A 15,692-nucleotide genomic window follows, 5' to 3' on the forward strand; every position below is an offset into this window, starting at 1 on the left:
TCTCTTAGGCCTGGTCTACACTGGTGTGGGGTGGGGGGTCGAACTAAGGTACGCAAGTTCAGCTATGCGAATAGCGTAGCTGAACTCGAACTACCTTAGTTCAAACTACTTACCCGTCCAGACACTGCGGGATCGAAGTCCGCAGCTCCCCCGTCGACTCCGCCACCGCCGTTCGCGGTGGTGGAGTTCCGGAGTCGACGGGAGCGTGTTCAGAGTTCGATATATTGCATCTAGATGAGACGCGATATATCGAACTCCGAGAAGTCGATCGCTACCCGCCGACCCGGGCGGGTAGTATGGACGTACCCTTACTTGAAGGGTGGCTGAAGAACCAGAAAATTCCTCAACCATAACTCACTTTACATGAAAATGTAACTCTTCCCCACATAACATTATACCCATACACTGCTAAGTACTTGCCAGAATAAGAGTCATCATCCAAATTCTGGTGATTCTGAAGAGTCCATTTCTGACCTAGATACACAATCACAACATGCAAGCCAGATCTGCTTCATTTAGCCATGTTCTGAGTGAAGTGCTGGGTACAGTTCAACCACTAGTATAGAATGTATCAAATTGTTATCCACACAATTACAGAAACTGCTAGAACGGATAGAGCATGATGTCTTATATGTGACTTGTAATGGTTTTGAAAAGGGTTTGGCTCAGTCTACACTGAAAGGCAAACCATTTCCAACACCAGTTGAGCGGGTTAAGGGGAGCATGTTGATATTTGTGAGATTTTGGAATTGTCTGCGGAAAGTGCCCATCATTAAACTCTCACATCTCTACTAAGTACTGTATTAAACGGTTAACTGATACGCTTGATGCTTATTGGTTCCTGTTAATGGTTAAACTCTGTCCTTTGTGCCCGGGGTCCCTCTGGGCTGCCAGGGTCTGTCCTGGTTGCTGGCCCCGCGCCCGAGGTCCTGGTTGCCACCATGCTGCTGCCTGGCATCCCGTTGCACCCATGGTCCGTCCTAGCTGTTGGGACCCCAGGCGCGCTGGGATGCCGGGTAGCAGAGCCCTGGGCGAGGGGCCAGCAGCTGGGGTGCCAGGATGCTGGGTAGCAGCAGAGACCTGGACACAGGGCTGGCAGCCGGGATCCCTGGGCATGGGGACAGTAGCAGAGCCCTGCGTAAACCATGGGGGTGCTGCAGCACCTGCTGTGTGCCTAGTTCCCTGGGTAAACATTTAACCCTGTAACCAATAGAATTTTAATCGGTTACATGGTTACTGTTTTTAAACATTATTTACATGCCTAGTACTTAGTATGTGTTAATTATTAAAACAAACTTCCAACTCACCTGTTGATAAAAACTAGATAGACTTCCTCAGGACAGACTTAAAAGCAAAATGTGAGTAGATCCTTATTCTGGGAATAGCCATCTTCCTTTTCCAGTATTAGACTAACTCAGCCCTGGCTCGTGCTTATAGTCATTAATCACACCCCGTCCCATCTAACCATTGCTTCACTTGGTGACCGAAGGTATCGATGTCTGATGTGTGCCATTCCTCTTTAAACTTCTCCTATAAATTCTTTGTACCTGAATATTCCTAAAGACAAAGTGTGGGCTATATCAGTTTTCTGGTGGAATAGGTAAAGCATGTAGAATTTTATTCTTTTTAATTTTATGTTTATTGCGAAGGGTAGCTGTGTACTCCCCACCCCTCTTCCTTGCACTTGCAGTGTAAGAAAATAACAAGTAACCCCTTGAGGGAGAAGCCTAGAGAGAGAGGAGGGCAGGTCTTTAGAGGAGAGAGAACTAGGACAATAGTTCTCAAACTTTTGTACTGGTGATCCCTTTCACATAGCAAGCCTCTGAGTGCAACCCCCCCCCCTCATAAATTAAAAACACTTTTTAATATGTTCAACACCATTGTAAATGCTGGATGCAAAGCGGGGTTTGGGGTGGAGGCTGACCGCTCGTGACCCCCTCATGTAATAACCTCATGACCCCCTGAGGGTCCCGACACCCAGTTTGAGAATCCCTGAACTAGGAAGCAGCAAAGAATCCTGTGGCACCTTTTAGACTAACAGAAGTTTTGCAGCATGAGCTTTCGTGGGTGAATGGCTAGCAGTTGAGGTGTGAAAACCAAGGGAGGAGAAACTGGTTCTGTAGTTGGCAGTTGGATAAACTGATGGTGTTTAAAGCTTTTTTGAGTCTTTTCTTTTTCAAAAGTTTTTTTGTTAAAGTTTTTTCTGGAGGAAAGCCACCTTAAGTTTTTTTTTGTGGCCAGGGAGGTTAAGTGTTCTCCTATTGGTTTTTTTGTAAGTTCTTGTGTGTCCATTATTTTTCCTGTATTCTCCTTGTTTTGTTTATGTGTCCTGTTTATCCTTTTCCTTAGAGAGAGGGGCATTTGGCATATGATGGCATATATTGCATTGCATACATAGCATTGTGGGATGGTGTGGTGGATGGTGGTGGTGTGGGATGTGTGGATGTGTTGGTGGTGTAGATATGTGGGTTGAGATGGGATCTGGGTTGCTGTTGGTGGTTGTGTTGCATTGGTGAGTGATGTGGTGAAGTTGCAGGTGCGGGTGTGTTGCTACTGGTGAGTGTTGTGTGTGTGGTGAGGCTGGTGTTGTGTTTGGGCCCTGTTGGCTGGCACCCCTGGCCCCCCCAAATGTGCTGATCCTGTGTGATGATGTTGTGTGATCTGATGATGGGATTGTGATGATGGGTTGGAGTGGGGATCCTGGGTTATGTGTTGGGTGAGCTGCTGACTGTGTGTTTTCCTCTGGTTTGTCTCTTCTGTTCTTCTTTTCTCTCTGGATATGTCTTGTCTCTGGGATCTGAGGCAATGCCATCACAGCCTGTGAATCCATCAGGTCTGACTAGGAACAAAAAAGGAGTGATAAGGAGCAACCTGTCATCCAAAACAGACAGGTCTGACACAACTCCAGATACCACCACAAAATAATACCAAATTTTACAGGCTACTTCCCTCAGATCACACTGAGAATACACACACCAACACCACAACATACACACAAATCAACACAACACCTCAACACAAAAACTACCCAGGCCCTATCTACCAGACACTATCCCCAACCCACGATCCATGCAGATCCCATCTCATCCTGCCATCACAACTTATTGATCTCTCTGTCTGGATGGACTCACTGACAAGACCACTGGACACCAGCACTCAGAGCCTCCTCCACTGACACCACCAGCACTCTGAGGAAACTACCTGATATCTGAGACTTACCACAAATTTCCTTCCAAAACACTGACCACCCACCACCCTGGATCACAAACACACCACACACTACACCACACACACACACATGGAATACAAGCACAACACACACACCACTGATGATGCCACAGCACACAGCCACTCTGACTTGCTGAGCTTTCACACAACACTATTTAAAATATGACAAACATTTGATATATTCAGTATCATGCCCATGGCATAATATGCACCCACCCCACATATGGCCACAATAACGCAACCCTCCTATGAACAACCACCCTCCACCCTTCCCTTCCACCTCCACCACACCATCTTCATCTCTACCTGACTACATCACATCTTTCTCATCTGGATGGACACCATGGAAAACTTCACCAAACTTCCATCAACCTCAGCCTCAGCCACCACCCAACCTCAGCCTGGACCCCAATCATCAACTTCCCTAGGTACCACAATCATCACATAACTATTAACATATGTGCCACCAACCACCTTACTAACCTACCTACACCGCTAGCCTACCCTCTTCATGCCTCCAGCTTCCATCGGACACACCACCAGAAGATCCATTGTCTACAGCCAAGAAACACCCAACAACATCTGCTGCTCCAACACGCAGAAAGAGACCACCACCTAGAAAACCAAAACTAGTACTCAAGACTACAAGTACCAAAGAGAAATAAAACAGATCAGCAGAAACAGAGCCAGTAAGCCTCCCCCTCCTAAAAGACAAAAACAAAAAAAAAAAAAACAAACTCCACCACTGGCCATCACACAGTCCCCCCCCCCCCCCCCCCAGTCATCATCCATCATCAACCCATCTGGACCATTGATCCACACCACTCACAGGCCCTGGGCCTTGGGGGGCAGGTCCTCGGACAGACAACCTGCCAACCTGAAGCATATTCTCACCAGCAACTGCACACCACACCATAGTAACTCTAGCTCAGGAACCAATCCATGCAACAAACCTCAATGCCAACTCTGCCCACATATCTACACCAGCAACACCATCACAGGACCTAACCAGATCAGCCACACCATCACCGGTTCATTCACCTGCACATCCACCAATGTAATATATGCCATCATATGCCAGCAATGCCCTTCTGCTATGTACATCGGCCAAACTGGACAGTCTCTAAGGAAAAGGATAAATGGACACAAATCAGATATTAGGAATGGCAATATACAAAAACCTGTAGGAGAACACTTTAACCTCCCTGGCCACACAATAGCAGATCTTAAGGTGGCCATCCTCCAGCAAAAAAACTTTAGGACCAGACTTCAAAGAGAAACTGCTGAGCTCCAGTTCATCTGCAAATTTGACACCATCAGTTGAGGATTAAACAAAGACTGTGAATGGCTTGCCAATTACAGAACCAGTTTCTCCTCCCTTGGTTTTCACACCTCAACTGCTAGAACAGGGCCTCATCCTCCCTGATTGATCTAACCTCGTTATCTCTAGCTTGCTTCTTGCTTGCTTATATTTACCTGCCCCTGGAAATTTCCACTCTTGCATCTGACGAAGTGGGCATTCACCCACGAAAGCTCATGCTGCAAAACGTCTGTTAGTGTATAAGGTGCCACAGGATTCTTTGCTGCTTTTACAGAACCAGACTAACACGGCGACCTCTATGATACTGAACTAGGAAGACCACTCACTGAAATAGCCATGAGCACCTCTTGCCTGTTAGACTATGCATTGGGTACTTTTAGGAGCGGATCAGTACAGCCATGCTTAATTTCACTCTAACCTGATGGACCTTTACCTTTTGATATGCTGTCAGTTGCTAGGCTGCTTTTAAGCAATGAAATATTAGGCTGATTAGATAAACTAAGAATTCTGCTGCTCTAAACTGTTAATTTTATTGTTAGCTCATCCTCCTATCCCAACCTATTTATTTGTTTCATCCCCTTTTTCTTGTCTGAGTTGCATCTTGTCTGAAACCTAGATTATAAATTCTCTGGGGCAGGGACTCTTTTTATTACTTGCTTTCTGGTGCCTGACACAGTGCGGTCCTAAATGCTTGGAAAAAATAAATGTTCATGTCCTTTGGGGAAAATTCAGTTTTGATGTAAGTACATGAACTCCATGCTTTTCAGTGAAGATGCGATGTGCTCATGCCAGTGCTGAATTGACCATTTGTTTCCTGTACTTGCGGACATTGTCTGCTAACTGAAAGGGCTGATCAGCTCGACTTCTTTATGATGTGACTTTCTCAGGACTTGGAGAACCAAAAAGGAAAAAGGCTTGGATAAATCTTAATTTTTAGGTTTTGATTTTATAAAAAATAAAACCTCAAACTACAAAAATCACAGAAAAATAGTTAGAGTATCTGACCTCTTGTGTAAATATAATGTTTAACTATTAATTTAGGGACATTCCTTTGAGCTGAGTTTGTTTAAAAATTAACTGTCGGAGCCGTTTAGTAGCTGAAAGCTTACTAAATCAGTTTAATGTTTAATATTTACAGCTCTCTGGTGGTAATGTTTTTAGGGAGACACGGTATAGTTTTTGGTGATTACTGACCCCCAAGACTTGTATAGGTAAGGATAAAAGATGGGATTCTGGAATGTGTAAACTAATGAATTCTAAGGGTATGTCTGCACTACAAATGCTATAATGCCATAGCTGTAGGGCTGCAGCTGGACCGCTATAGCATAGACCAGGCCTGCACAAGGCCCGCGGAGCCTCACTGTGCGGCCCGTGAGGGGATTCTAAATCCCCTGCACACGGCGCTCTGCGGACAGCCCAGAGCCCTTTGAATCCCGGCCGCGGCCGGGAATCAAAATGCTCTGGGCTGCCCGCAGCGGCGGGGAGCGTAGAGCCCTTTAAATCCCAGCCGCGGCTGGGAATCAAAAGGCTCTGGGCTGCCCCCAGCCGCGGGGAGCCCAGAGCCCTTTAAATCCCAGCCGCGGCCGGGAATCAAAAGGCTCTGGGTTGCCCGCAGCCGCGGGGAGCCCAGAGCCCTTTAAATCCCAGCCGCGGCCAGGAGTCAGAGGGCTCTGGTTTACCCGCAGAGATTCCCAGTCGCGGCTGGGATTTAAAGGGCTCTGTGGGCAGCCCAGAGCCGTTTGAATCCCGGCATGCGGCTGCTGTTTGCCCCCTCCCCAGACCTCTGCCCCAACTGCCCCCCAGGACCCCACCCCCTATCTAACACCGCTGGTCCTTATCCCCTGATACCCCTCTCCTGGGACTCCTGCCCCCTAACTGCCCCCCAGGACCCCACCCCCTATCTAAATGCTGCTGCTCCTTGTCCCCCTATTGCTCCCTCCCAAGACTCCTGCTCCATCTGCCCCTTGGGACCCCAGCCCCTATCTAAGCCTCCCTTCTCCTTGTCCCCCACTGCCCCCTCCTGAGACCCCCAACTTTCCCCCAGGACCCCACCCCCTACCTGTCCCCTGATAAGCCCCTGGGACTCCCATGCCTATCCAACCGCTGCCTGTCCCCTGACTGCCCCCCTGAACCTCTGCCCCATCCAACCCCACAGCTCCCTGTCCCTTGACTGCCCCTGGAACCCGCTATCCCTTCTCCAACCCCAGCCCCTTACCGTGCCACTCAGACCAGCGTGTCTGGCTCCATGCAGCTCCAGACACATTGCTGCCATGCTCCCCCGTGGAGCCCACAGCCTCCCCCCCCACCCCCAGCACCTGCCTTCCAGATTTGAACACCTCAAAATTCAGGAGTGCTCAAGCTCAGTTTGGGCAGCTGTTACTTCATTTCTCCCAAATCAAATATCCTGATCCACTGTAACTTGCTGTAGAAAAAGCAGGATAAAATTGAGCAAGAAATGCTTATTAGCACTGGAATTGCTATTTTCAACAGCCATTGCCTTTTTCTTTGTTTAAGGAAGACAGTGATATTGCATTGGCAAATTCCTCATAGAAAGAAAGAATGGAACAAAAGAATAATAAAGGCACCTCAACTTTTCCTCATTTATGGAGGACAGTCTTATAATATGCATCCAGATATCCTCCAATCACACAAGCTGAAAATTGTTCCACTTTACTGCAGCTCTGTAACCATATGGGAACCAATCCTGTCAGTGTTTTGTGCACATCCAAAATTCCTGCTGAATGACCTGCCCTGGGAGCGTTACCAGTGACCCATGGCTGGGGAGGCAGGAGGTGTGTGTGGGGGGGGGAGGCACTGGTGGGGGAGAGCCCAGGACTGGGGCAGCAGGGGGGTACAGGGAGGAGCCCAGGGCTGGGACGGGGGGCAGCCAAATTTTTTTTGCTTGGGGCAGCAAAAAACGTAGAGCCGGCCCTGCCGGGTTCCCCCAGCCGCCGGAGCCCCGAGACCTTTAATTTGACCCTGAGGGCTCCCAGCCACCTCTTCAGCTGGGAGCCCCTGGTTGATTTAAAATAAAGTATCACCTCCCCACCCCCAACCTTCCTTTTTGGCCCACAGCTGTTTTGGTGGGGCGGCGCTGGGGAAGGAGGGTTTGTTTCTGCAGGGCTGGACGGCCCTGGGGCAGGGTGTTTCTGCCGGGTCGGGAGGTTTCGGCCCTCGGCTGTTTTCTTTGGAGGAATGTGGCCCTTGCCGCTTTACAAGTTGTGCAGGTCTGGCATAGACACTGAAGCGACAGAAGGGTTTTTTCTGTTGCTGAAGTAAATCTGCACATCTACGAGTGTTGGCAGCTGGGTCAACCGAAGAATCTTCCATAGATGTGTCAATGTCTACATTAGGCTTAGGTTGGCTTAACTACATCCCGCAGGGTATGAAATTTATCGCAGCCCTGAGTGATGTAGCTAGGTCGTTCAAAGTTTTAGGTGTAGACCAGGGCATGTTTGAAAAGTCATGTAGCCTGTGTTAAAGCGCTTGCCTGCGCACAAGTTGCCACAGTTTGACAAATCACTTTACTTAAACCAGTGCAGCTTTTCTTTGTGGACTCATATATCACTTTAAAACGTTTGGGTTCAACTTGTAGCTGTAAATTTACAGATTCAAGCTAAATTCTTGTAAGTCAGGTTCAAACTGCTAAGAAGGGTAACATGAGTTGCAACATTTAAACTAAATCAGTATAAAATTACACCTCTAATTACATGAACACAAATTTGTGTGCAGTACAGATCTAACACGTTCAAAGCTGGTTGAGTTAAAGCACATTTTTGGACTCCAGATAAACTTAATATCCTATTACTATGACTACTTCTCTTTGGTACAGTACTGATCATGTTTTCGAGAACAAATACCTCTTCTAATCAGTTATTTCAAATATGCCGAGCCACACAGGTTAGATCAAATAAAGGAGAAACTCAGCCGAAATATTTTGGTTTTAAAGCTGCAAATTGTTGTTCTAAAAATTAACACCGAGGATGTTGCCTATTTCTAGAAGATATCCAAGACCATATGCTGCTTTATTTAGGTCAGTGGTTCCCAAACTTTAACAACCTGTGAACCCCTTTCACTAAAATGTCAAGTCTCGTGAACCCACTCTTTAAAATGAATATTTCCAGGGATTTTCTCCTTTACCTGAGTATAAATTATAAAAACAGTGAACTTGGAAATATAAAATTTGTTTTTGTGACATGTTTATTACACACAATGTATTTACTATTTAACATTACAGTATTTTTATTGAATTATGAAAATGGCAACACTCTTCCAAGATCTCACTTTCGTAGCTTATATCACTTTGAATAAGCCTTTTTATAAGACAAGGCTCCTATGTTTCATCAAGGAGTATCAGATGTGAAACAGCATGAAGGTATTTAAGAAGCCAACTCAGAGTTCCTCCTACACAAGCATTCAGGTCTTGAGCAGTCCAGGCAAACATCGCACTTTACAACAAAGCTTAAACTTGTTCTTCATAATAATTTAAAAAACAATACTAGTTGCCTATTTAATTTTAAAAACAGCAAAAAATATCAGGTTGGGTGTGTGTGTGTGGTGGTGGTAGTGGTGGGGCGGGGGGTTGTGCGGTACTGCTACCCTTACTTCTGCACTGCTGCTGGCAGCGGCGCTGCCTGCAGAGCTGGGAAGCTGGAAAGAGGTGACTGGTGGCCAGGAGTCCAGCTCTGAAGGCAGAGCCACTGCCAGCAGCAGTGCAGAAGTGGCATGGCATGGTATGGTATTGCTGTGCTTGCTTCTGCGCTGCTGCCTGCAGAGTTGGGCCCTCAGTCAGCATCCGCCACTCTTCGGCCACCCAGCTCTGAAGGCAGCAGTGCAGAAGAAAGGGTGGCATGGTATGGTATTGCCACCCTTACTTCTGCATTGCTGCTGGCAGCTGTCACTCTGGCCACCCAGCTCTGAAGGCAGCGCAGAAGTAAGGGTGGTAATATTGTGACCCCCTACAATGATCTTGCGCCCCCTCCCCCCCACAATTCCCTTTTGGGTCAGGACCCCCAATTTGAGAAATGCTGGTCTCCCCCTGTGAAATCTGTATAGTATAGGGTAAAAGCACACAAAAGATCAGATTTCACAAGGGGGGAGGAGAGGGGAGACCAGATTTCATGGTCCATGATGCGTTTTTCATAGCCACGAATTTGGCAGGGCCCTAAACTTGCATCACTTCAGAAGAGAAGTACACATGAGCCATATTTAATTTTCATGTAGCTTCATTGTTCATACATACAGTTGAAAATCGGAAAGGGAGGAGGGTTTCTTATTAAGTTGGGAAGTCCTTGGGGGACTTGGTGGCTGGGCCCTGTTAGGGCAGTAATGACAAACATAATCTGATAGCTGTTCAGTGTCCTCTGAAATTAGTTTTATGAAATAAGTGTATCTTGTTCTCAGTAGAAAAAGCATCTGTGCACTAAAACCACCACCCTGGTTTCCATTTCTCAACAAAAAGGGCACAGATTAAACGGGAAAGAGGGCTGAACTATCTGTATGACAATAAAACTTGTTGCAATCTGTATGCCTCTAGTCAGAGTTGAGGCATACAGATTGGACAGTGTGGGTAAGGATATGTTTTTCTCTGCTAGTTCTCCAGTTGTCAATCTGACACTTTCACAGTCTGGTAGTTGAAAGGGTTTGCTAACCCTCTTAATTTTCCTCATGGAGTATGGAACCCAGTATCCTTATGTGTAGGGCCCTGCAAACCTGCAGATATCCACTTTATTTCCACGGATATCTGCATCCATGGACCATGTTTGTGGATCGCGGATGGATGCAGATCCAAATTTTATGTCTAGAGCTCTGCATATCTGCAGATAACTACTTTATATCTGTGGATAAGATGCGGATGCACATTTTTATCTGTGCAGGGCTCTACTTCTGTGGTTGGCACTACTAGTGGATGCCTTTGTGATTGGAGCTGAAGGCCTTGAGTTCTGTTCTCCAAGCTGTGTCTTCTGTTTAGCTGGCAACTGTGGCAGCTCTAGGTTTATTGCTTGTTCTGTGCTGTACACTTGTGATTCCTGTCTGAACTTCAAGCTCCAAAGTTGTTTAACAATTTTCAAAAGTAGTAAATTCATCCAGAGAAGGGTCTGGTCTAGTAGTCTGAGCAGGGGACTGGAAACTAGGGCTCTTGAGTTCCAATCCCAGATTTGTCTCTGACTTTTGGTAGCATTGGGCAAATCATTTCGCCTTTCTGTATTCGTTTCCTCGTTAGTCAAATAAGGCGAATACAAACATTTTGAAGATAGCACTATATAATGCTATGTGTTGTCATTATTATACATCGAGGGTTTCATGCCATTATTTTCAATTGACATGTAGCAAATTGAGGTGTCTCTTACTTTTTTAATTCTATTTGAATCGGTGGCTCCAAAGGACTTTTAGCAAGTTGGATTTCCCCAGAGACTTTCATTAGAAGTGGATCTAGTCTCAGTGGAAGACTCAAGCATGTAGACTTGTACAGACTCATCTCAGTGATATACATCTCAAACCAGATGATTATCTACAAGTTAAACAAAAGAGAAACTAATTCTTATAAATTATTTATAAAGCTTTCATTCCTGGGCAAAGATTTTAAGTCATGTTTTAAGCTGCTGAGTTTTTTCAATGGACTGGTTTTAAGCCTCTGAATATGGAGGTTTGGAATTGATCTGTGGATTAACTTTTAAGTATAGTTTGTGTGGCATCAGTGCATAAAATGCAAAAAATAAAATTAAAATGAAATTTGGGGTTTTGGTTTTTTGGCTAATAAAGACAAAAGCAAATGTAGAAACCGTTTCAGTTTAATAACTGCTATGCTTGCATGTGTGCATGGGATAGTATCACAAAAATGAACAACCTTCCCCCATAAACCAGTTGAAATAAGTGTTTTGTTTTTTCCACTTTAAACCAAAATAGCTAAATGACTCTTTGGAATTTAGAGAGACTAGAATTCGCTGCAAACTTACCACATGCAGGCTGTAAGGGATTTTTCATTTTGAGGAAAAGCAGCTTACTAGAGAACTTAATAAACTTCAGAATTTAAACATTTTTTCCACTTCAGAGAGGTGTCATAATTTTGTTTTTGTTGTTTTGGGTGGGATTGTGGCTTTTTAAAGTGTGTTGCAGATATTCTTGAACTATAAAAACAACCCTCAAGCTTTTATTTAAACTTTAAATACCTTTTGATAGCACGCTATAGCTGCAGAAATTAAGCTGAACTGCTTCTTAAGACATTTTATGAAACATAATTAAATATTTTAACTTTAAAATTCAAGACATGCTCACAATCACACTATACATCTCAAAATTATACCACCTCAGGTACAGTTATCCACTGTGTGAACAGATTCTGGGCCAAATTAATAGATTCCAAGGCTAGGAGGGACCATTGTGATCTAGTCTGAGTTCCTGTATAGCACAGGCCATAGAACTTCCCCAAAATAATTCCTAGAGCAGATCTGTTAGAAAAATCTGCCCTTTGCTATGTCTCTGAACCCTCCTTAGCTTCAGTAGAGTTTTACGTGTGTAAATGAGGACAAAATGTGTTCTTGTGTATGCTGGCCAAGATGGTCTAACTTTCAAGACTCCCTATTACCTGTCAAATTATTACAGCAGTAACGCTCTCCACAGAACACATTTAATAAACTTTAGAATTGTCCACTGTCTTGTGGTTTACACTGCATCTTTTGTTCAGTTGTTATAAGGTTTTACAGCTTACGTAGTAGGTATGCAGAGATCAGTTTCTCCATGTAAAAGTTTTAGGTAGTGACAATTGCAGTATTTGGTTGCAGTCTCTATTTTGAGCTCATTTATCCAGTCAAAGTGATGTGCCGTTTAAGATTTTACTAGGTAGTGTCTGTTATAATGTATAGCCTAGGCTGTAAATTGCAGAGAAGTTGAATTATCAGACTAATTGAAATTCCATGTATTCAATATGACTTGGAAAAAAATTGAGTTGAGATTCCTGCTTTCAGAATTCAAACCCAAAGGTAAACTGATACTTGCAGTCAAATTAAAAGTCAAGATTTTCCTAAAGTGAATGTATTGCTTGAGAAAGGTGCTGGCTTGTTGGACTTGGAGAATGAAGTCCTCCATCCAAAAAACTTTGAATAGAGGGCTTTCTGATGCTACCTACCCCTCTAATAAATATACCTCGTTCCAAACAATGCTGTGAACTTCAGGGCTGAGTGAATAATTTAGTCTCTATTCGCACATCTCAGCAGATAAGTCAAAGGTGCCAGTTATAGTAGTTTTTGTGATACACATGTTCACTGGGAACTAGACTGAACCACCTTATTCTTCATATAGACTGGCTTTGATCACTATGCAGTGATCAACTCAGTTGCCAATTCTTGTAATTTTATAGCAGTTCTCATATTTAGTGTTTTCCTAAAGCCTCAGTTCCTGGAATTACATGAGAATCTCATATTTTGTTAAAAAAATTAATCTAGTCCAGGGGTGGCCAACCTGAGCCTGAGAAGGAGCCAGAATTTACCAATGAACATTACCAAAGAGCCACAGTAATATGTCAGCAGCCCCCGATCTGCTACCCACCTCCAGCCCCCAGTGCGTCCCGCCCACTGGCAGCCCCGCCAATCAGCGCCTCTCCCTCCCTCCCCATGCCTCCTGCCCACTGCAATCAGCTGTTTTGCCACGTGCAGGAGGCTCTGGTGGGGAGAGGGGAGGAGCGAGGGCATGGCAGGCTCAGGGGGAGGGGGAGAGACCATGGGGGAAGGGGTGGAATGGGGGCAGAGCAGGCGGTTGAGCAGTGAGCACCCCCCGGCACATTGGAAAGTTAGCATCTGTAGCTCCAGCCTCAGAGTCAGTGCCTATGCAAAGAGCTGCATATTAACCTCTGAAGAGCCGCTTGTGGCTCTGGAGCCACAGGTTGGCCACCCCTGATCTAGTCCTAATGCTTGCAGAAGAAACTTTGAAAATATGATCCTTAGAGGCTCAAATTTAGATTGTAGGGGTTCATGATTTTTTTGGGGCGGGGGAGGAGTCTGATTTATGATTTATAACACTTTGGATTGGCAATACTGCAACCAGCGTATGCTGCATTCAGGCCACCAAAAGGCTCCATATCCCATTTATCAGTCCCTTGAGCCTTCTAGTCCTCCAGTAAACGACTATCTGAGATTTCTTCTGTTTAGCCAGGACTCTTGGAAAGCAGGATTTGAAACATCAGTAATAAAAAATAAAAGTGGGGAGTTACATCTAGATCCCCTACTCTCTGATTTTCTGTTTGTAATTTTAAAATGAAATTTAAATTCTAACATTGAATATCTTTACTTGCATAAAAGATTTTATTCTTGCTTCATCCCTGCTTGTATACTGATGAAGCATCGTATCTGGGTCACTTCAGAAAAGCTTATCTTAAATGTAAGGTAATTGGAAAAATGCAATTTGTAAGTTACAGAAATCAGCTGTGACTTTGAGTCCAATTCTGTGCTGTGCCTCTTAGAGGTGTGCACAGAGATTCTGGATTGGCTGGAGGCTGGTGTAGCCCATCATGTAAATTAGAGCTGTTATAAATGACAGCTTCCTAACTCCTGTCTCTGAGCTGCGTCAGAGCCCAGAATTTTGGTAGATGTCCCTTCCCTTCCCCGGCATGCACAATTATACTGCTTTCCCTGGGGCTGTGAGGGTAGTGGTTTATGCCAGCCCTGTGTTGTTCCTGTGTGTCCTGTTCACCACCAGAGTGGCATGTAAGGGTCAGAGCAGAGGTGAGAATCTTTCTGGTTTTTTGCCCTTTTCATTCAGCATAGCTAGTTCTAGAATGTACACGTTATGGGCCAGATACCTTTCTGTGGGTGCAGGGAGTTGTAAATTGCATGGAGACACTGTTACACAGTTGCACATTGAGAGCATCCAGGGTAAGATTCTCATTCCTGACCTGTCCTGCCCCCTTTGTGGACTGCAGCAGTGGCTGTTGGTTTCAGTGCTGTTCCCCTCCATCTGACACCACAGTTTCTAGTAAATTACATCCCCTGTGACTAGCTTGGCAATGGTGCAGATCCTAAATGAAGACACTTACTATTTGAGGGTGCCTTCTGAATATAATGTTACAGTAATTAATTATGGATTCCACTGTTTATAAAGAGAGAAAATTGAGCACATTATTGATATGAATAAAAGTTTCTTTACATTTTCCATTTTCTTACAGTTCTGTCCATACAATGATTTCCTTCATTCTCCAAAATTAAGATCGTCTCAAGGAATGCCAGTCAGTGGTGATTTATTTTTTAGCAGAAAAAAAGCTTCAAGGAATTTATTTCAGAATAGTCTAGATCTTAACTCTGAGCATTCTGCTGTTTGTCCTGGTAAGTATTATTGTAGATAATTGTGTTTAAATACGCAGAAGATCTGTTAGTGATCAGGTGGATTTAGAATAACTTGATAAGACATCTGTGCTCATTTACAGCATTCTGAGAATGTTTAATCATTTGGTGATTTTTGTTTTTTTAAACAGGAAAGCTCCAGTATTGAGTAAATAAAAACGGTTATTTCCTCAGCTGCAGTAAATTGGCATAGCTATATTGAAATCATTGGTACAATGCTGATTTACCAACTCAGAACTACAGTCACAGATTCTTAATCCTGGTCTACACAGAAATTTGCACTGGTTTAACTAAATTTGTTTAACATCACACCTTTTGTTGAATCAGTTTAGCTTCTGTGTGTACACATGCCCTTAGTTTCAAAGTATGTAATTTAATTTGGCCATTTAAGAAATGATTAATAGGAAATAGTTTAGTCTTTTAACAGCTAAAATGAATGCCATAATTTCAGGGTGACCTTGAGTCAAGACCTTTCTCCTGATTTTTAAAATGTAGAAAAAATGCTTTATCACAATTTCTATGTAGATCAGCAAGGAAATAGTTTTGACCAGTATTCTTGCGCATTGTGTAAAATATAGTTCAAACTTCAGATTGAATAGTAAATTAAAGAGCAATGGAACAATTTGAGAAAATAGTGATGTATTGCCATGGAAACTGTTCTAGCAAAGACCCTATTGAATAGTAACCTTAAAAAATGGAGCACTAAACTATAAATTGGGCAACATGCAGCAATGGTTACATTTATATAATGTAGTCTTTTCAGAAATATTTTTTGGTCAGCAGTGAAATGGTTTTCTATGCCGTATGTTCAC

The 15,692-nt window shown here is 44.2% G+C and overlaps 1 protein-coding gene across 1 annotated transcript in view; it reads left to right on the top strand.

Annotated features, from left to right (window-relative positions):
• TOGARAM1 (TOG array regulator of axonemal microtubules 1) overlaps nucleotides 1-15,692 on the top strand; it is a 79,399-nt gene that overhangs the window by 6,276 nt on the left and 57,431 nt on the right. Inside the window, exon 4 of the mRNA XM_039533707.1 lies at nucleotides 14,706-14,862. Within this exon, the coding sequence (XP_039389641.1) occupies nucleotides 14,706-14,862 (157 nt within the window). The remainder of the gene's footprint in view (nucleotides 1-14,705; nucleotides 14,863-15,692) is intronic.

The sequence above is a fragment of the Mauremys reevesii genome, linkage group 4 (assembly GCF_016161935.1).
Source record: "Mauremys reevesii isolate NIE-2019 linkage group 4, ASM1616193v1, whole genome shotgun sequence".
NCBI lineage: Eukaryota > Metazoa > Chordata > Testudines > Geoemydidae > Mauremys > Mauremys reevesii.